General features: G+C 40.3%; 1 protein-coding gene across 1 annotated transcript in view; it reads right to left on the reverse strand.

The window, feature by feature from the left end:
• Positions 1–570: 570 nt before the first annotated feature.
• VEGFD (vascular endothelial growth factor D) overlaps positions 571–22,742 on the reverse strand; it is a 35,236-nt gene continuing 13,064 nt past the window's right edge. The window contains exons 2-7 of the mRNA XM_061179055.1: positions 16,497–16,707; positions 11,835–12,025; positions 8,547–8,695; positions 7,362–7,462; positions 1,356–1,551; positions 571–774 (exon numbers count right to left, since the gene is read on the reverse strand). Of these exons, the coding sequence (XP_061035038.1) occupies positions 648–774; positions 1,356–1,551; positions 7,362–7,462; positions 8,547–8,695; positions 11,835–12,025; positions 16,497–16,707 (975 nt within the window). The 3' untranslated portion in view covers positions 571–647. The remainder of the gene's footprint in view (positions 775–1,355; positions 1,552–7,361; positions 7,463–8,546; positions 8,696–11,834; positions 12,026–16,496; positions 16,708–22,742) is intronic.

A 22,742-nucleotide genomic window follows, 5' to 3' on the forward strand; every position in this document is an offset into this window, starting at 1 on the left:
TCTGAGAGCTATTCTTGCGGTTTCCCAAAAGTGGAGTCTAGTTTTATTGTGTTCATGTCTCTCCCACACCTCCCACTTCTGAATTCCTTTCTCTCTGTAAAATATTTTTTTCTTTAGCATAAAATTTAGAGCGGTAGCATATTAAATAACACACGAAATTCTCTGGCTTGAATAATGTGTTTATTTTCTTTAAATACACTTAAATATGAAACAACAGACAGTAGTTTGGTAAACTCAAAACTACAAGCTGGACAGTAATCAGATAATCAGTGCTGATCATACAAATCAAAATCGGCATAAGAAAGAATCGGAATAATTCACAAGAGAGTTGCAATTAGCAAAGGACTCGAAGACTATGCAAATTGCCTCATCTGCTCTGAGTAATTAATCACATGGTACCTGTCATTCCATGATGATCAAACCTTTTTCACTCTCCAGTCCTTGGTGTGCAGAGCATCTTCAGTTAGAAGACATCTGTCAGAGAGCCAGGGAATCCTCAGCTGGTGTTTAATGGAAGGTCCATCTGGATTCACCATAGTACTATGTAAAACGGATTTTTTTCTAACACCTGGAACAGTGACAGCAACTTGGCAAAGCAGCATGCTGTTTAAAACGACAGGGATGGGGGACTGGAGATCAAGGCTGAATCAAGGATTTTCTCGATCGTGGAGCCCATGGGAGGCCCTTTTCTCCTTTGGAAAGCGGCAATGCTTTGGACATGCTGGTTTTCCATTTGCACAGGTTCTCATGTGAAAGGGGCATCTGTCCTCACAGCTGTTACAAAAGAAAATAAACATGAGAATTCAGAATCAAGGACTAAATTCCAAGGAAAAACTCTGATCTGATTTGATTACGTTTTCAAAGTAAATTTTCCAGATACATATTTAAAATGTCAATATAAAATCCTGGATGGTTACCCCACATGGTTTCAAAATCTATTAAAGCACAACTGCTAACTTCTAAGCGTTCTATTCATCAGTAAAGTTCTTGGTATATAAATCCAATGACATCCCCTTCCTCAAAGAAAAAAAGCAAACATATGTGGATACATATTGAGAGAGAGATTGAGCTAAAGAGTCAGCTGATCTGAAATAATAATTGTTGAAATTTCATCAACTTTAGTTTTTGCTTAAGATCCATAAGCCAACAATAGCAGGCAGGATTTTCTTGATTTCACCATCAATCATCACTCTATATACTTATTCCATAGTTGCCAAACCTCTGTTTTACTATCAAAAAGGGGGCTTGGCACTGAACAATAAAATTGGCTTAATAAGGAATCCCACCAAATCTAAATGGTATTTACATTAAATGTCCATGGGCCAAATTTAGGCGAAAGTGCAAAAGCCATTCACCTGCAGGTGTCTGGGTGAAATATCTTGTGCTTCTGGCAGCAGCTCTCCAGAGTTTCTCTGCACTCAATGCAACTGCAGTTTTCTGGGTGCTGGATGAGATCTCTGGGACACGGCGTTTTACAGACACACTCGCAACGATCTTCATCAAACTTCATGTGTGGACCGCAGAGAGCCAGCTCCTGGAGATGAGCGTGATCTAAACGGAAAAAGTGTTGGTCAAAAAATACACCTCACACCTTCCAGGCTATGGGTAGAAACGGTGATGTATTTCCTCACCGCAGATCATAATACTAATATAAAGGATACAGCAGTGACAATGAACTTTGATTCCACAGACATCTGTTGGAAAACATGATCAGCTGAGAGAGGAGGGTCTGAGAGGTTTTTGACACACTTAGCTGACCGATATCTCTTCTAGAAAATATACAAAACAACTGGATAACTACTACTCCGTGTCTAATTCTGATCATCGAGTTGAAATTCATTGCAAAAAACAGAAGAGATAGAAACTTTGGAAGAACTTGACAATGTCACCGTAGCATTCTTGAAAGGCTTGGAGGAAAGTTAAGTGTTGAGTTTCTTCCCCAAACCTGCTTCTCTCCCAGTTTGCCTCACTTAGTGAATGGTGCCATCACTCTTGACTCACCCGCCATGTTGAATCTAATTACCATGTCCATCCAGTTCTGCCTCCCTGAATTTGTTCTTTTTCATCATCACTGCCACTGCCTCAATTCAGTCAGTACCTTGTACTTTTTGTGCAGATGACACTCACTCACTTCACCACCACAAGTTTTACCCTTTCAATCCATTCTCCACAATATCAAATGCAAATCTAATCATGTCACTCTACTGCTTTATTTATTTATTTTTTTAAATGTATTTATTTTTGGCTGTGTTGGGTCTTTTGGTGCTGCGCGCGGGCTTTCTCTAGTTGCTGTGAGCGGGGGCTACTCTTCGTTGCGGTGCGCGGGCTTCTCATTGTGGTGGCTTCTCTTGCTGTGGAGCACGGGTTCTAGGCATGAGGGCTCAGTAGTTGTGGCTCGTGGGCTCTAGAGCGCAGGCTCAGTAGTTGTGGCGCACAGGTTTAGCTGCTCTGCGGCATGTGGGATCTTCCCGGACCAGGGATCAAACCCGTGTCCCCTGCATTGGCAGGCGGATTCTTAACCACTGCACCACCAGGGAAGTCCCTGCTCTACTGCTTTAATTACCTTAAAAGGGTCTCTCTTTCCCAATAAAAGTCAATTTCCCCACCAAGACATAAGAGACCCTCCATGAGCTGGACCCTATTAACCTCCCAGACTCATCTTCTGTCTCTCTCTCATGTATCCTATGCTCCTCCATACCAAATTATAGTACTTTCTGTTCTCGTGATATGTCAGGGTCTCTCAACCCCATGCTTTTCGCCTTGTCTTTTTCCCTTTGTTAGTCATCCTTTCCCCCTGATACCTTTCCCAGCTTCAAATTTAGTTAAGTGCCCTTACCCTGTGCATATTTCCATTCTGTCCTTTCTGGTACTGCTTACATTTGTCTGTTTATTTCTATGTTTCCTCTGTTAATGAAAAAATCCTAAAGGTTACAGGGATCAGGTCTCATCGTTCTGGCATAAAATAGGCACTTGATAAACATTTGCTGAGTTTATTTGTTGTAATAAAAGGGTCCTGAAGCAGCCCGATATATGGAGATTCTGAAGAATCCCATCTAGCATTCCAAGACATTGGGTTAAGGCATATGGTCTTGCCAATATCTGGCCATTAATGATATATCAAAATGGCAATCTCATGTCATCCAATCTCATAGTCTTAACTGCTCTGTGATTGATGATCTTTGAGGGCTCATGTGGAATGGGTGTTGAAAGGCTAGATCTGAGGATCTTCCATTCTGAATTGTGTGAAGAGGAAAAAGGTAAGCTTTGTAAGCCATATGCAGATGCCAGATGTCACTCTGGGGCAAGATGAGACTAGATAGAAGCTCCTAAAAGATTTGCAAGGATCACTAGGTGGCAGTAGAGATTCACTTAGAACACTTCAGGCTGTCCCAACTCCGTTCTTGGAGCCGTGGTTTAGGGAAACACAGTCTACCAGGTATCTGCTGAACTTCAGCAAGGTAGTCGGCAGTGGCTGACCTCAATCCTTATAGATAAGTTGAAAGTGACAGAGAATGGATGTAGGAGAGCTGAGTGAAGCGGTAACTAGCTAAGGGTGATACCCGGATGTACTGCATATCAATTTCAATCCTAGGGAAGTTGATGATGGGATACCAATGTGTTAGGTCCTTAGCCTTGTTCCATTTATCATTTTAAATCAATAAACTGATGGAATTTTTCCAAGTAAACTCTTGAATTTGTGGGTATCTTGAGGAATTTAAAATCCAGAATCAGGACTCCCTAATTTTTTTTTCCTTTTTTTGGTATTGTTCATTAGTTTTCTTGTTTGTTTGTCTGTTTGTTTTTTAAAACAGTTTAAAGCAATGGCCTGAATCTAACAAGATGAAATTAAATTGGACTTGGATTCACTTACTCACATATGCTCATCCAGGGAAGAAAAGTTATTGTAGAAAAGGCAGCTGGCTTAATAGCCACATGTGTGGGAAGAAAAAGTATTTAGTGAACAGTAAGCTCAATATATGTCATCAGTTTGATGAAGCCACTGGAGAAGTGACCATGAACTTGGCCCACATTAACTGAGTTGCAGGAGATGAAAATGAGAAGTGATCAGAAGTGATCCAGGCTACCCCATGCCTCTCACTTCCATCATTGCCACAACTTCCCAAAAGGTCCCCTTCCTCCTTGCCTGCCCCAGGCCAACCCATCCTCTTGTATACTGTCACTCGGTTGATTTTGTTAAAATTCTAACTGGTGCTGTGACTGTCCACTTAAACCAGTTGAGCGGTTTCCTTTTGCGTTTAGCATCACATCCAAGCTCTGGGACACGCTTTACAAGGGTCCCCTGTGAACTGCTCCGGCTTCCTCTCTCACATCTACCCAGCCCCCTCCTTTAACGTCCCCACCATGCTGACCGTCTTCCAGCAGCCTGATGCGCTGCGGTCTTTCACTTCCAGCCCTGAGCACTCATTTTTCCCTGGCTCGGAGCACTCCTCTCTTTCTCCACCACTCTTCCCGCCCTCAACACACATGGGCACCGGCTAAGTCCCTCCCCAGGAATTACCTTCAGCAGAAAGAAGCTGCCTCACCCAAGGTTATATCCCCTCTCTGAGGCAGCCCATATCCAGTGACAAGTCCATAGGACCCAGCCCCTTTGCCTCAATTTGAGGCATCCCCCCACGGGCTGTCCCAGTTTCAGCTCCCCACAGGCTTGGCTAACGCCTCTCAGCAACTGCAACACAGTTCAACTTCTCCCTCTGCCCAGTCCTGCCCCCGACCCTTCACCTTTGAAAGCAGTCCTGCACGTAAACCCTCCAAAGTACAAATCTCTCTCCCAGGAGCTGTGTACCAGGGAAAGCTTGATTAGAACAGCCTTTAAGTTCTATGTATACAGCTTTCCACGACAACTTTCTTTTTTAAAAAATTTTTATTGGAGAATAGTTGATTTACAATGTTGTGTTAGTTTCAGGTGTACAGCAAAGTGAATCAGTTATACATATACCTATATCTACTCTTTTTTAGATTCTTTTTCCATATAGGTCATTACAGAGTATTGAGTAGAGTTCCCTGTGCTATAGAGTAGGTCCTTATTAGTTATCTATTTTATATATAGTAGTGTGTATATGCCAATCCCAATCTCCCAATTTATCCCTCCCCCCCTTCCCCCTTGGTAACCATAAGTTTGTTTTCTACATCTGTGACTCTATTTCTGTTCTGTAAATAAGTTCACTCATACCATTTTTTGGATTCCACACAATAACTTTCTAACACAGTTTAAAAATGGGTCACATGGAGAAAGAATTAGATTGGTTTTACATGGTTCTATAGGGTAAAGCTGAACTAACAAGTTGATGCTCTAGAGCTGGGCTGTCCAACATGCTGGCTACGGGCCAGAATGAGCATGAAATGGCAAGTGTGAATTGAGATGTGCTCTAAGTGCAAAATACACACTGGATTTCAAAGACTTAGCACAAAGAACGAAGGGTATACCCTTGATAAATTTTATATTGCTTGCATGTTGAGATGAGAGTATTTTTTCTATTTTAGATTAAGTAAAACATTAAAATTAATTTCATCTGTTTCTTTTAACCTTTTTAATGTGAGTACTATAAAATGTAAGTTGCATATGTGACTCTCACTGTAATTCCATTGGACAGCACTCTTCTAGACAGAGAGAGAGACAGATTCAGGTTCAATATAGTTTATCAGCAACAAGAGTGTGCCCGGTGTAACTGGGATGCCTCAGTGGGCTTGTCAAGCTTCCCCATGACTGATGTATTTTCTAGCAGAGGATGGCTGAAGACTTGGTGGGAAGGATGTACATGACATTCAAGATTGGCATGGGCATTTACAGAGTTACTGTATGACCCAGCAATCCCACTCCTGGGCATATATCCAGAAAAGACGAAAACTCTAATCTGAAAAGGTACATGCACCCCAATGTTAGCACTACTTACAATAGCCAAGACATGGAAGCAACCTAAATGTCCATCAACAGAGGAGTGGATAAAGAAGATGTGGTACATATGTACAATGGAATATTACTCAGTCATAAAAGAGAATGAAAGGATGCCATTTGCAGCAACATGGATGGACCCAGAGATTATCATACTCAGTGAAGTAAGTCAGAGAAAGACAAATATCATATGATATCACTTATATGTGGAATCTAAAAAAATGATACAAATGAACTTATTTACAAAACAGAAATAGACTCACAGACATAGAAAACAAACTTACGGTTACCAAAAGGAAAGGGGGGAGAGGATAAATTAGGAGTTTGGGATTAACATATACACACTACTATATATAAAATAGATAACCAACAAGGACTTACTGTATAGCACAGGGAACTATATTCAATAACTTATAATGGAAAATAATCTGGAAAAGAATATATATATAAAACTGAATCACTTTGCTCTACACCTGAAACATTGTAAGTCAACTAGACTTCAATTTTTAAAAAAGATCTGCATGGGCATTTAAACTACATGAACTTTAAGATTCCCTCAAACCCTGCGTTGAGCTTTCATGAAAACACTTGGAAGCTGAGAGACAGAAGCATAGGGAATAGCTTGTTATTTACAGTTTCTAGGACAGATTCCTTAGAGCTTAATCCTTACTAATCTTGCTTGTAGATCATAGTTGGAAACAAGCAAGGTTCAAATTGCATGATTCCTTGCGATCTTTACAGTGGAATCACGTCAAGTTCTCTCAGAAGTCAATAAAAAGTGGATTCACTTTCGGCCAGATGTTCATAATCAAAAATCAGAGCACTGTGAGTTATGTGCAGTGACGAGAGCCTAGCTCAGCTGGTTCCCAACTCCCCTGAGCCCAATAGCCGTGTTTTGCTTTTACTTTGCCCTCGTTTCAGAAGAAGTCTTCTCTTATTCCCCATTTTTTTCAAATTATTGGCATGTTTTCACATGACACAGTTGAAAGAAACCAACACGTCCAAAATGACCTTACGTTCCTGTAGGACTTTTATATAAATAACTTAGTAAAATGTGGTTGACTCGTGTTTCATTCTGAAGTGGCTTTCATTAAAGGTTATCATCCCCTTTCAAACTCAATGTTTTGGTATGCTCTAATCATTTGGGTCTTTAAGATTAAAAAGCAGAATGATGCATTGGTAGACTTACTATATAATTATAGCACAGAGGTCTCTGGACTCTCACTGCTTCTATCACTCTTACCTGTGTGTCTAGAAAGTTACTAGAAAGTGTGTCCATTTTGTAATTGTAAAAAAAAAGGGATACTAATCATACATTATAGGATTATTGGGAGGATTAAATGAGTTGATACATATAAAAGGCTTACAAGATCTCTTGGTCAATAAATACTAGTTGCTATTGTTGTTATTATTATTATTACTATTATTATTTCACCACTGCTATGATTACCTTCCATTCCGGCGAGTGGATTTTCCTCCTGTAAAACACATTTACATTTGTTGCTGTCCCAGAGCATGTCAATAGGACAGAGTTTCTTGGAATGGGAACAGCTAGGAGGAGAAAACAATAAATCAGATTTTAAAGCTTTCAAGGGTAATCATACTTTTGGAACATTTTTTTTAAATGTTGAATACATTTCCGAGTGGAGAATAGTGAAGATTTTTAAGGAGCTTAATTCATATTTATGAACAGCATGTTATTAGATAGTAATTCTGTAATTACAAATATTCTCTGTGGAAACGTTTGGAAACCAAACTGTAATTTTGGAAAGGTATAATCTTTTTAAGAGGATTGGTGTTAAAAACTATGTAAATTAGCTGTCAACAGAGCTTATTTACCCCAAGTGAATAGTGTTCTAACCTAGCTCCTAAGCATTATCGTCTGTAAAACGGAGATAAGAACATTGGCCAGGACAGCAGGAAAATCTTGAGGATAAATGTTCCTTTATTATGAGCTTTCTTTTCTACTTGGCACTCACACAGTGCGTTTACTCCTTTACTTTTGCAAGATCTAAGTATCCAACTTAATTACTTTATATTTTTATTCAATAGTTGTGATGTGCCCCTTGTTTCTCTGTAGTAAATTCTTTTTCCCCAAATCAATGATTCTTACCTTTGATTTCAGAACACTTGAGGGTGTCATAATTTGTCTCATAAAGAATCACAAAATACTCACAAGAAAATGTCTAGTCAAATTAAATTTAAGTCATTTTTCATTTAAAATAATATTTCCCAGGAGCCTTCTTTCCCCCTCCTAACTTCGGGACTTAAATATGTAAACAGGCTGAAATGGGTTTTATCTAATGCTTGTTCTGGAATGAGGGAACAGATGCCAAATTTGAGTCTGGAGTAGAGTTTTACACCTGCATCAGACTATGCATATTAAGAACAAACGTGCCCACAGCTTGACATGCTGAGTTCATAACCACTGAACTTTCTGATCCTACTGCAATATACATGTAACACCTCATAAAAAATATACTTGCCAAACAGTTATTACCCGTAGATCTGGGTTAGAACCTAAAAGACAAAGAGCTTGAAGAGAGAGCGATGACTCTGTAATTAATGAACTATTCTCCACACACAGCTTTAGCCAAGGCAAGAACAAGCATAAGGAAGTATAAGAAATGCTTACCGATCTTCTTCTGGGATCTGGATGGATCTTCTAATAATCGAGTACGGATGGCGGGGAGCTGTTGGCAAGCACTTACAACCTGTATGGTTGGCAACTTTAACAGGCACTAATTCAGGTACTCTTGTCAAAGGTACTGATATCTCAAAGAGCTAGAGCAGAGAAAGAGAACTATAATACATATTTAAAAAAATAAGAATAATTTCTACAGTCTGCATTTTTGCCTTTGTCCCTTACGGTAACGACTTTAGCAAAGTCGTCCATTAAGAATAGAGCTAATATGCAAACTATTATATATAGGATGGATAAACAACAAGGTCTTACTGTATAGCACAGGAAACTGTATTCAATGACCTGTAATAAACCATAATGGAAAAGAATATGAAGAAGAATATATATGTGTATAACTGAGTCACTTTGCTGTACAACCGAAATTAACACAACATTGTAAATCAGCTATACTTCAATAAAATTAAAAAAAAAAACAGAACTAATAAGGCTAAGGGCTGGCATGATGGAAAGAATTCTGGGCTGGGTGTCAGAAGACCAGGGCCTTAACCAACTTTATCGAGTATTTAAGTTTTGTCAAATCTCTTAAAATTTTGGTGTCCCTAGAATGCTTGTAAAATGGTGACCTTGTAAAATGGTAACCTTGTAAAATGTCCCCTGCTCCTGCTTTAAGTCTGAGTGTGAATTGTAAGGATTAAATGAAATTATAGCTATGAAGTTTCTTTGCAACCATGGTGAACAGATTACTGTTCAAAACGATTTACTTATCTCTTCCCATGCCATCTCCATTGGAGGAATATAGTTTTCTGTTCCTTGACTTTGGACTTGGCCATGTGACTTGCTTTGGTTGACAGGACATTAGCAGACATGACACAAGCACAGACTTGAACTGTGCGTGCATGCGTTTGCTCCAGCCATGTGAAGAGCATGATGTGGCAGGCTTGCTGGTCTAAGGGATACGAGACACAGGGACCAGACCTGGACTCAACCTGCAGCTTGCCACCAAGCCCAACTGAGCCCACTCTAAACTAAGTGAATCTCAGATATATGAATGAGGAAAAGCCATTGTTGTTTGAAGCCACTAAGTTTTAGGGTGTTTATTATGCAGCATTATATAGTAATAACTGACTGATACAAGACCATCATGCCCAAACAATGATAGGTAACATGAATATTATCATTCTACGTTTCTATATGCTAGCCCCTGTTGTAAGCACTTTTATATTAATTCATTTACCCTTATAACAACATTATAGGGAGGGTTTTTTAAATTACCCCCCTCCAACTCTACAGGTGAAGAAACAGATGTACAGAGAGGTTCTATAACTTGCCTAAGGCCATATAACTATTGATTGGAAGAGTGGGGATTTGCACCCAGGCAGTCTACTCTAGAGCTAGAGGGGATACTCTTAAGAATATGCCTTATTACTTTTTGGAATGAAATTGCTGTGACCAGAAGAAGCAAGATGGGATCTCCGCAAGTAAAATTTACTTGCTGAGAATATCAGTTACTTTGTTTCTAGAGAGGCTCTCTGATGTATGGATGCGTTTCAACTTGATTTTAATGCTCTGTCCATTCAATCAGCATTCCGTGTAGTCCTTACTACATAGAGTCTTCATTTATTCACTTAGTTTCTAAGATGTATTTCACTGAACAGTCCATAACTTTGGGATGAGAGGTAGTTTTTCTTTTAAAAAAAACCACCATTACAATGTTCAAATATGCATATTTGGAAAGAAAAACTGCTGTACATTTACACTTAAGCACATTCTTTAAAACTACTCATTTGTTGAGGACAGCGGTCAAAATAAAGTACTCAATTATCTATTATTAAGTGGAAGCAATCCATTAAAGTTGTGTTTAGCCTGACCTTTTCATATGTAATGGCACTTCCATGTTTTTAGAGTGTTTATTTTGCATGAACTCCATCTTCTTGCGAAATTTTTCAGCTATACTCTAGGGTATAACACGGTCATGAACTAAAGCCTCTTACGTTATGCAAGCTGTTTCCACTGACAGTTGATGCTTAGCCATACTTATGTCATTTTTTTCCCTGATTGTCAAACAGCAGAGGTCAGAATTTTTACCAGTTCCAAGATTCTCTAAAAGAATTTAGAAAAAGAAACTCTTCAGTTTAAGGGATATTTTAAGTAGGGGGGAAAAATTAAGGATAAGTTAACCTAGTACCAAACAAATCAGGATTCCATTCTTTCCATCCAATTAAGATAATTACCTAACATGGGTGTATTCAGTGCATAGGTAATTTTATTGTGCTACCTCTTTTCACAATCATGAGGCTAGACTGTAGAGGCAAATGTGACAATTAAATGAATATACCAATATGCGTGAGGAATTTGCGACACAGAACCAAAAGGAATGCAGTTTGACTTAACAGCTTTTTAATGTTTTGCTAAGTTTGTTATTATTGCTCTACTATGCCACGTTTATTACATTTCACAACAATATGGTAGCAACAGAAACAAAAACTTATCTACTGAGCAAAAGGAATTTTATAAGATGGAGAGGGAAGAATTATTTCTTTCATGGGGACTGGAGGATTATTTTCAAAGGTCTTTTGTGCTAGATATTTTCCATTTGCGCCTCCGGAGACGCCATCCTCTTTCCTTCCTTCCCCACTGGGCTGTATCCCAGGATGCTGACCTCCATGGAATGGATCTATAGGCCCTCTTGCCCCCCACCCCCTTGCCGGGCTAAGGGTTGGCAGTGGCTGCCCCTCCTCCAGCCAGTCCTGCAGCCCGCTTCTCCATTTCCTCTCTCGGTTCCCATAACCGCTCCATCCTCTTGCCTCTTCAGTCTAAGGGTGGGAAAAGCTCCCCCTTTCTGCCAGCTCTGGGTACTTCACCAGCCCTTTCTCCTTCCCCCACCCTTCACTGAACTCTTCTCAGTCACGCCATGTGAACAACACGGAACCTAATGAATACACAAGTCAGTGTGGCTATCTTCGTTCCTTTAAACGTCTGTTCTAGTAACTTCCATATGATTTTCTGATCCTTGACATTATAGCATCAGACAGACAGCAACTGACAAGGGTTCAGGCTTTGGAGTCACCTGGAGTTGAATCCCAGCTCTGCCACAAGCTACCTCTTTGAGCCTCCATTTCCTCATCTATAAAGGAAGATGATAAGCTACCCATTTAGCTTATCTCAGGGTTAAATGAGATGACACACATAAAGCGTTGAGACAGCACTTGGCAATCAGCTGAGCTGTAGCTGTCGACACTATCAGCGTCAGGGCTCCGGAGAGGGCTGATGTCCTCATACCTGTTTGGAAACGTACGAGGTGCTGCTGTTGACACACACGAGGCTCTCTTCATTGCAGCAGCCGCCACACCGGAACACGTTCACGCAGGGGGGCTTGAAGAACGTGTCAGTGCTTCTCCCCAGCTCGCTGGCCACCTCCACGCACGTCTCTCGAGGGCTGCACTGCGTCCTTTGCCATTCCTCATCTATAACTGCGGAGAGGCAGCTCGTTGGGCCGGCAGAACAAAGGGCCCTGACATGCCCACGTGTGCCAGGGTTACACTCAACACTGTCATTCTCACACGTGCAGCGCTTGGTGATTTCACTAGATGGGTATTTGGGGTCAGTCCTTTAACCAAGGATTGTGTGCAGAAAATTTACAACCAAAATCTGCGTTCCTTCCCATTTATACGATCCCTTCGTAGACTCTAATTCTACTTTCCGTTGGTGATGAACACCATGTTCTGGATATAACTACATCGGGTACATCTGGAGAAGCCTGCTAATAAGGAAGTAAATGGATGCACATAAAGCAATGACATGTAAGCATTATTTATTAAGCAATTTACAGGACACAGCTGGATAGCATTGCTTCTCCTTGAAGCCAGGTGTGGGTAGGTTTTAGCACCATTAACAAATACGTTTCGGGAATTCCCTGGCGGTCCAGTGGTTAGGACTCCATGCTTTCACTGCCGAGGGTGCGGGTTCAATCCCTGGTCGGGGAACTTAAGATCCCACAAGCCGTGCAGTACAGCCAAAAAAATAAAAAATAAAATTAAAGAAAAAAGAAGTATCTTTCTATTGGTTGCTTAACTAACTATATACGGCAAACACATGAATGAAAAGTTAAGTGGAACTAATCTTTCCTCAAGTCAGAGTGTTCTCATTTGCAAATGCCTGATACTGATGTTTCTATCAAATGATGAAATAAGCTGGTTCATTTTTTTTAAAATAAATTTATTCATTTATTTATTTTTGGCTGTGTTGGGTCTTCATAGCTGCGTGCGGGCTTTCTCTAGTTGCAGTGAGCGGGGGCTACTCTTCGTTGCGGTGCGCGGGCCTTTCACCACGTTGGCCTCTCTTGTTGCGGAGCTCGGGCTCTAGGCGCACGGGCTTCAGTAGTTGTGGCACGCGGGCTCAGTAGTTGTGGCTCGCGGGGTCTAGAGCGCAGGCTCAGTAGTTGTGGCGCACAGGCTTAGCTGCTCCGCGGCCCGTGGGATCCTCCCGGACCAGGGCTCCAACCCGTGTCCCCTGCATTGGCAGGCGGACTCCTAACCACTGCGCCACCAGGGAAGCCCAAGCTGGTTCATTTTGATGAAAGGAGCAATATTCTGGCCTTTCTAGCTAATTTGTGGGAAACAAGAAAAAGAAACAAGCCTCGGGGAATCAAAAAAGATTACATACATTCTTGTAAAACATACTCGCCTTTCTCTCAAAGTTTATTTTTTTTTAATTAGATTTTGATGCTTTGATACTTAATGTTGCATAGCCTTTCTATGGACGTTTTTGGGAAATGATTCAATTTTATGATAAAGACAATATTTAAAGACTTTCTTTTAGTTTGCCATGGAATTGTAGAGTTGATTATACACTGGGGTGGAGGGGAGTGGTGAAAACCCTTAGTGGTTGGCAGCTTCTAATCTGACCCTCCATCACGCCCACCTCCTGGTGTTCACACCCTGTGTAATCCCCTCCTCTGCGTGTGGGCTGGACCTAGTGACCCGAATGTTATGAAGAGAATACAGCAAGAGTGATGGGATGGCACTGCCACGATTAGGTTAACAAAGACTGATTTCCATCTTGCTAGCAATCACCATCTCTCGCTGGCACTCTTTTGCCTTCTCAGCTTGCAGGCTTGGATGAAGCAAGCCATCATGTTGGAAAGGCCCACATGGCAGGGAACTGAGGGTGGCCTCTACCTAACCGCCAGTGTGGAGCTGGGACCCTCAGTCCAACAGCCTGTCTGGAACTGAATCCTGCCAACAACCTCTGAGTGAACTTGGAGGCACATCCAGCCCCAACTGAACCTTGAGATGCTGCCTGTGACCCAAGTTGACACCTTGACTGCAGCCTCCGGAGAGACCCTGAAGGAGAGATACCAATTGAGGCTATGTCTGCAATTCTGACCCACCGAAACTGTGTGATAAAAAAATGTTGTCTGAAGCAGCTAAGTTTTGGGGTAATGTGTTACAGTGATAGATAAACTCTTCTCCATTTTTACCCCATCTTCAAAAATTTGTAATTGGTCTCTGCCCAGATTCTGAATTCCTGTATATGTGAACATGTTTCTACCAGAAGGGATAGAGAGAACTTCTATCTGGAGGATACAGATAAAATATTATTGTTGCAGATCTGACGCTAGTCTCTAAATTATTCTCTTAAAACATCTTTTCCACAGCCTTTTTCCTTTTCCGCCCATTAATCTCAGATTTCCTCATTATGTTGCTTTCTTCAATCACTGAAAACACAAAACACGTTTGGCTGGCTGAAAAGCACTGCATATACTACACAATTTACCTAAACTCTGTTTTTTCATCATAAAATCTTCTAGTCCAAGAAACCGTTTAAAATGTCTGATTATGAATATTTATATACAGAGTCTGAAGGTTGTAAACATGAGAGATAAATTACCCAATTAGGTACTATTTAATTCACTATTATTAATCATAAATCCTTGAAAAAACAAGTAATCAAGTTATACAAACATTCCTTGTTTAAAATGCTATTTAAATGTTGCTTTCCATTTTCTTTTTTATAAAACTAAGTTTTCAAAGTCAGAGCATTGTGTGGAACTATGACCAATGACACTGAGCAAAGGCTTCATACCTCTACTTTCATTACTACTGCCCAGCAGGACTGCTCTTCCTCAGGGAATTACCCTGAAATCCATGAGGGAGAGTTATAACAAATTATAACAAATTATAATTGGGATACCACACCGATTTGATTATTTGCTGCTTCTAACTTACTAAGTAACTTTAGATGATCCCGCCCCCCCCCTCCATGTAACAAGAGACATTTTAGAGTTGGCAAATTCCATATTATTTATGTTTTAAAAAATATTTTTAAAAAATTTTTATGGTTTCCTCCTTAGAAAATGTCAATTTCGACATGAATGACTCTTAAAAATCACCTCCTCTTGGTTTTATGGTAATGCTTCTCTATCTCCATCTTCAAAGAGCATCTCCAGGCTTGCCTCAGGCCTTCAAACAGGTAATCTGGTTAAGGCCCTGAATCTCCAGATGAGGTCTGATCCCTTTACTTTCATGAAGTCCTTGCTAATTCACCACACAGAAACAACTAGAGCTTCAGACCTCTGGCTAAATTGGGTTCTAGGCCATGGTTCCAACCATCTCAACTCATTTAGACACAGTCATACAGATGCGCACCAAGCGTCCTCTTCACTCCCGGGCTCTGGTGCTACTAAGGTATTGATCCCACCTATGCACAGCCTTCCCCGCGGCCAACAATATCGTCCTTTTACAAACGGAAGAAAATAAAGATAACTCTACAGAGAAAGAAAAGAATTATTTTGGCTGAGCAGTCAATTTAAATTATGTAATAGCTACAATCTGATACCAGGTAATCATACGTTAATCAAATCTAAAATGCTAAATCATCAATGCCACGGTGGTTTCTTGTGCTGTTTTGACACATCATCAAAAAAGTTAAATGCCTAATTGGAGGTCACACAACTGTATTTGGCAAGCATGTCATTCATTATAGGACAGTACATACAGACAATAGTTTGCTTATAAAGATCCTCCAAACCTTACTAGGGAAGAGTCATTCTCTTTATTTCAAATCATGTTATTTTCTAGCCCAGCGTCTGGATTCTTTTGTCTAGAGACTTTCCCCCTCCATTATTCTCCTAGTAATACCAATATGCATTATTCCAACTCAGCTTCTAAATTCTACTTTTCATTTTCACTTTAAAAAAAAAATCACAGGGGCTTCCCTGGTGGCGCAGTGGTTGAGAATCTGCCTGCCAATGCAGGGGACACGGGTTCGAGCCCTGGTCTGGGAAGATCCCACATGCCGCGGAGCAACTGGGCCCGTGAGCCACAACTACTGAGCCTGCGCGTCTGGAGCCTGTGCTCCGCAACAAGAGAGGCCGCGACAGTGAGAGGCCCGCGCACCGCGATGAAGAGTGGCCCCCGCTCGCCGCAATTAGAGAAAGCCCTCGCACAGAAACGAAGACCCAACACAGCCAAAAATAAATAAATAAAATTAATTTTTAAAAAAATCACAGAATTTTGAAGACATGAAAAAGCTATACCTAATCTATTGGTTTTTATCCATGTATGTATGGCCGTAGAGTGCTCCTTATTAATGAATACCCAGGTTGTTTTATTTTTTAAGTAAACTCAATTATTTTTTTTCTATTAAGAACAGGCTTTCTGGGTTTCTTTTGCCCTCACATCTCTGAGTTAAATATATTTCCATATTGGGAAGTGTTACTTGGTGTTGAATTTTGATCTCAAAATCATATTGGGTATATTTCTCTGTGGAGTAAACACAGGAAACCAGGACTCTCCACTAACACTGAAGCTATGAAATCAAAGACCCCCTTGTTTTTTCTCCCAGACACGTGCCCGCCCTACTCAAACTTTTAGAAGAAGTTGGCGCATTTGTTACTATCTGATAAAGAGTAAGAACTGGCCTCCGCACGCACACACCTACCTTTTAGCGTCTCAATGTCATAGAAAGTGGCCGCAAACCTGGTGGACCGATGGGATGCTGAGCGAGAGTCCGCGCCGGTGAGACTTTTGAGCTTCAGTCGGCATCTCCAAAGCTTCCAGTCCTCGAAGTGGGTGATCTGCAGTAGTTCCTCCAAACCCGAAGCTGCCCTAATCTGCTGCTCAGATTGTTCTAACATTGACCGGGATGCCCGCTTAAAGCGAAACAAAACAAACAAAAAAACTGGCTTACAGGCAACTTACTCAAGTTCTAGTTTGCCTTGATAATATTCATTGCTAACACTTACAAATGTAAGTAGAGCTAAAAAGAAATTATTCAAATGGACACCAGTACCTAGGAAAAATGACATCTAGTAGTTCTGATTCACATTCTGTTCATTTATGATTGATGGAATGACTTATTCCCCCTGGGTTCTCAGAACACTTAAAGACAGTATCGTAGTGGGTTGAATGGTGGACATTTAAATGACATGTTCACGTCCTAACCCCCAGAAGCTGCAAATATGACTTTTTTTCAGAAAAGGATCTTTGTAGATGTAATGAAGTTAAGGATCCCGAGATGAGGTCATCCTGGATTATCTGGGTGGACCTTAAATACAAAGATAAGCATCCTTATAAAAGACAGACGAGGGAAGACACAGACACAGAGGAGAAGGATTTGTGAAGCCGGAGGTAGAGACTAAAGTAACGCAGCCACAAGTCAGGGGTCGCCTGAAGCCACCAGAAGCTGGAAGACTCAAGGAATGATTCTTTCCGAGAGCCGATGGAGGGAGGATGGCCCTGCTGACACCTTGATTTTGCAGCTGGATTCCAGAACTGCGAGAGAATACATTTCTGTTGTCTTCGCCATCAAGTCTGTGGTAATTCAGTATGGCAGCCACAGGAAACTACTATAGATTTTAAAATCACACTGTTTTGTGCAGGAGCCAATGACAATTGTTTTCATCTGTTATTTGAGACACTGACCCACAAAGTCTTGGGGACCCTGCCTACAGTCACACAAGAAGGAAAGATTTTAAGAACCTGATAATCTGAATTTGCTGACTTCTAACCCTCTGAACTTTTTTTTCCTTTTTAAACCTGTTTACTATTCCAAAGACATGATTTTTTTTTCTGAAAAAATACACTTCTAGAGCTTATGTTGAAAATTTCCTTTCCACACAGTTGCATGAACTGTATTGACTGATACAACCCATGGATTTATGAGGAAAAAAAAGACTTGGCTGATAAAAGATTCTCAGTATGCAGTCGAATTGTTCAAAATTAGGGACTTGGTTATATAAATAATGATATATGCATACAATGAATACTATGTGATCGTCAAAACCAATGATGTAGATGTATACTGGGACAGAAGGAATTGAGTCCTCCCTGGAATGTGCTGGAGACACAATAAGGTAGTCTGTCTACGGTTAGGGACGTGGATTTTCTCCTGCTGAGCCTGTGGTTACTGAGTTTATGTTCTGCTGTGTGGTTTGCATATGCATGCTGAGGACGTGTTTTTTAGAGCTGGGGTGAGGGAGGGGAGGGAGGGAAGAAACAGTGTGGCTGCAGGATGGTGCTGAGACAGGAAGGTGGAGCGAGAGGTGAATGTCAGCTACCTGACAGGGGGAGGGGCAGTGGGGGAAAACGGAGATGAGCAAATGGGACTTCCATCTGGACACTGGGTGGTGTGATGTACATCCTCCTCCACTGCCCCTCAAAAACTTTAGTTAAACTCTGTATCAGTTAGCAGTGTTTTGGGAGTGGGATTTTTTTTTCTTTTTTTAAAATTTTTATTGGAGTATAGTTGCTTTACAATGTTGTGTTAGTTTCTGCTGTACAGCAAATCAGGTATACGTATACATATATCCCCTCTTTTTTGGATTTCCTTCCTATTTAGGTCACCACAGAGCACTGAGTAGAGTTCCCTGTGCTATACAGTAGGTTCTCATGAGTCATCTAGTTTATACATAGTAGTGTATGTATGTCAATCCCAATCTCCCAATTCATCCCAACCCCCTTTCTCCCCTTGGTGTCCATACGCTTTTCTCTATGTCTGTGTCTCTATTTCTGCTTTGCAAATAAGTTCATCTATATCATTTTTCTAGATTCCACATATATTGTTAATATACGATACTTGTTTTTCTCTTTCTGACTTACTTCACTCTGTATGACAGTCTCCAGGTCCATCCACGTCTCTGCAAATGGCACAATTTTGTTCCTTTTTATGGCTGAGTAATATTCCATTGTATACATGTACATCTTCTTTATCCATTCCTCTGTTGGGGATTTTTTTTTTTAAGCTATGATGATGGATACCGAGAGTTGTCCAAAAGTGGGTGTTCAAAAGAGCAAGTGTGGTCCCAGTCATGTATGATACAGTTATGATATCTCTTTAAAAATTATGTGTGTGTAATGTGCATTATATATACATATATATAATTAACTATGGTTAATCATATGTATCAAATTAAATATATATGTAATATCTGGAGGAATGTACATGAAAATATAAACAATGGTTAATTTTCTAGATCAACGGTTGTCAAACTACAGCCCCCTGGCATAATTTAGTCTGCTGCCTGCCTGTCTTTATAAAGTTTTACTGGAACACAGCCATGTCCATTTACTTACATATTGTCTACAGCTGCTTTTATTCTAGAATGGGAGAGTTGAGAAGTTGCAATAGAGACCTTCATAGCAGTTTCAATCTGAGGCCACCTGTCCTTTTTTTTAACAATTCCTTAATGTTCTCAGTTGTTGTATTTTTCATTATTCCAAGTATTATATTGTCTCTATTCTCTTCTTTGAAACATTTATCAGACATGTATTGGAGCCTTTTAATGATCTTACATGTGCTTTCATATTTATCTATTTTTTCCTCTTCATGTTTTTAATGTGACAGGTAATTTAATTGGTTCCTCTTCCCAATCACCAGTTCTCCAATCGTGTGAGTCTAGAGTTTAAGTTTTTAATTTCAATTACCATATTTCTAATGTCAAATATTTCTACTTTATTCTCCTTCCCATCTGCATTTTGTTTCATTTCTGTACGGTTTTCCTAATTTGTCATTTTTGTTTTATGAATATTAGTCCTTTATCTCTTTGAGGGTTGTAAATAGACTTAAGTATTCAAATTGTTTTATATTTTAACTTCATATATATGAGTTGTATCCCGATTATTCATTTTATTGGCTGTCTTTCTCAGTAATCATTACCTCTATGTGCTTTGGAATTTTGTTTAGTAGTTTCATCTTCATTGGGAGATTCGTTTTTTCTTTCTTCATTTAAAGGTCTGTGGTTGCATCCCCTGACACTCAGGGCCCTGGGTCCAGAATCTTATGGAGTATTTATGACTCAGGGATCAGCTCAGCTCAAGCCCTGCCTCGTCCTCTGGCTCAGGTTAAGCAGTTTCATGGAAGACACAGCTCCAGGCAGCCAAGAGCAGTAACCGTTCATCTTTCATGGATCTGATGGATTGCACTCATGGAGCCCATTACCCACTGGAACTAAACTCTTGGTGGCCTCCACCTTCCAGAAGAGTCCATCAGTTCTGCAGCTTCAGCTTCATGGTTTTTTAAAAAAATTATTTTTCTTGAGGTACAATTGACAGCGTGGTATAGGTTTAAGGTATATGACATATTGATTTCTTCAGCTTCATGTTTTTGGTACCATTTCTGCAAATGTTTGCCATTTGCAGATGTTTACCATCCTGTGATCAATTTTACATTTTATCGATCATTGCTATGGACTACAAACCATCTCAAAACATGAATGTAGAAGGTCATCTTGCTTGGAAGTCCAGATGTGAATGTGAATGTGTATGTGTGTGTGTACATGTGTGCATGTTTTAATAAAGGTGGGAAAATCTTGAACATGTTTACGACCTGAGGGAAAGAACCAACAGAGAGGAAGAAACGGAACATATGCATGAGAAAGCAGGGACCTAGAGGGGTTGGTGTGACATAAGTTCCAGAGATAGGTAGACAGAAGATGAATGAATGAGAGGGTCTGAAAGAGGAGGCTCATAGAGATGATGCGGGTCTGTAAGTAGCAGGACTGCTTGGGACCTATGATTTCTCACTTCCTTGAGAAGTTTGAATCAAGGCAATTTTCTGGGAGCAAGGGCTGGAGGAAGCTTGAAGAGCATATATAGGGTTTGGGGAACAGGCACTGAATTTCAGGAGCATGCCACAGCTGCTTCATCTAAGAAATCTGGGGATGAAACTGAATAACTGCTAATCTCTCCAGCGACTCAAATTCAATGATGTGGCATCAAGGCTCATTTTTCAATAGTTTCTCTTTTCATGATTATTCATTCCCTCTTCTAATTGGACGCCATAACGACTTCATATTCAATCCACTCTGCGAAATAAAATTTTGTTACAACACTGCTTCCCCATCAAAATAATGAAAACAATCAAATAGCTTTTTGTATGTTTTAAAAATTGTACTCTACTGAGAGGATTTTTATTTATTGAGGCAAATCCATAAATACGGAATGATAAGGCTTCATAGCTCTTACAGGTTTCAATTCAATCTGAGAAATACTTTTACACTATCCAACCATGAGAGCTCAGAGGGAAATAAACCTCTGGATTGAATTTAAGCCATTGAATGGCTCATACGACTTACCTCATCATAAAAAATGAAGTGTTTACTCAAGTACAAGTTATTTAAGCATACTTTAAGTCTCATAATTTAAAACCTAGTTTGAAATAACTGAGAAATTGCAGACAGTTTATTTTGCTCTTACAAGTGGAGGTATTGAAAATTTGTTTCCAAGAGGCTTTCTGCACTAGTTGATTTCTGTATAATTAACTTTACCTACTTGAGCAAGACAAACATTAAAATTAGAAAGCGTAAGTATAGGTCCCAGTACATATTTAAACCATGGATTTCAACGGTTTTAACTACCAAACGTTTGCCAAGTAAGTTGCTCCTAATTTCTTCCTATATTCTAATGGAAGTGCTAATCAAAACTAAAATAATTAGAAAGTACTCAGCAAAAGGAAGTGAGGCAGGGTTACCAGATCTCTGCTTTTTGTTACAGCAACATCTTTTTATGTGTCTGTGGAATGAATCCAAGACTGTTAGTAATTTCCCTCCTAAATAACAAATCATTCTCTGATGTCTTGGCTACCACAAGCCAGTTTCCAAATTGTGAGGTTTAAGGTCTTTGTAACAAGATTTTACCATTATTTCAATGCATACTGCTTCCTGAGGTACAGAATGAAGGGTAGCCACTTTCTCTTTAGTTAATTTCTAAGTTCACATGGCGTTCTCCCCGAGGGAGCATGAGCATCTCCATAGCTCAGGCCCAGACAGTCATCTACACCAAGCATGACTAAGATATTTGGAAAGGTATGGTGCTGGGTTTGGAGGAGGACTTTGCAAGTATCCACGCTGTGGGGAAATCAAAGGCCTTCTGTACTCCTAATAATTTGAGCTCTCAATTTCCATGCCCTCTTCCTCCAAAAAATATCTAGTCAAGGAACACATTCAAAGAGTGAACAAAGGCATAATTTGGGGATATCAAGGAGCCTCACTGAAAAAAACAGCAGGAGGTTGACTTTGGTGGCGGCACAGAGCAGGTTTGAGAGTGGGAGGGCTGGCAAATAAGACTAGGAAGAGAGGTTGGTGCAGTGAGGTACCACTTCACATCCACTAGGATGGCCACAGTCAAGAAGACAACATCAAGTGTTGATGGGACTGTGAAATGGTGCTGTCACTTTGGCAAAGAGTTCAGCAGTTCTTTAAAAAGTTAAACATAAACTCACCATACAGTCAACCAATTCCGCTCCTAAGGATTACCCAAGAGACAGAAAATCGATTATTGGCTGCCCGGGGCTGGGAGTGGGAATGAAGGTTAATTGTAAAAGGGCACAAGTGATCTTATACGGAAGATGGCTGCACCACTCAGTGGGTTTACTGAACACCATTGAATTTTACTTCCAACAGGTGAATGGGCAAATTTTACAGTATGTAACTTGTATGACAATATAGTTGTTTAAAACAAAAAAAGAGGAAGGATTGGAAGCTTAAAGGCCAGGCTACTTATTTCGGAGGCAATGGAAAATATCAGACAGTTGAACAATGGGATGTCACTGGACACCCATTTCATTGGTTTGCTCTTTTGTTCATTTCTTCTTTTTTTTTAAATTAATTAATTTATTTATTTTTGGCTGAGTTGGGGCTTCGTTGCTGCGCGCGGGCTTCCTCTAGTTGCGGCGAGCGGGGTCTACTCT

Source organism: Eubalaena glacialis, chromosome X (assembly GCF_028564815.1).
Source record: "Eubalaena glacialis isolate mEubGla1 chromosome X, mEubGla1.1.hap2.+ XY, whole genome shotgun sequence".
NCBI lineage: Eukaryota > Metazoa > Chordata > Mammalia > Artiodactyla > Balaenidae > Eubalaena > Eubalaena glacialis.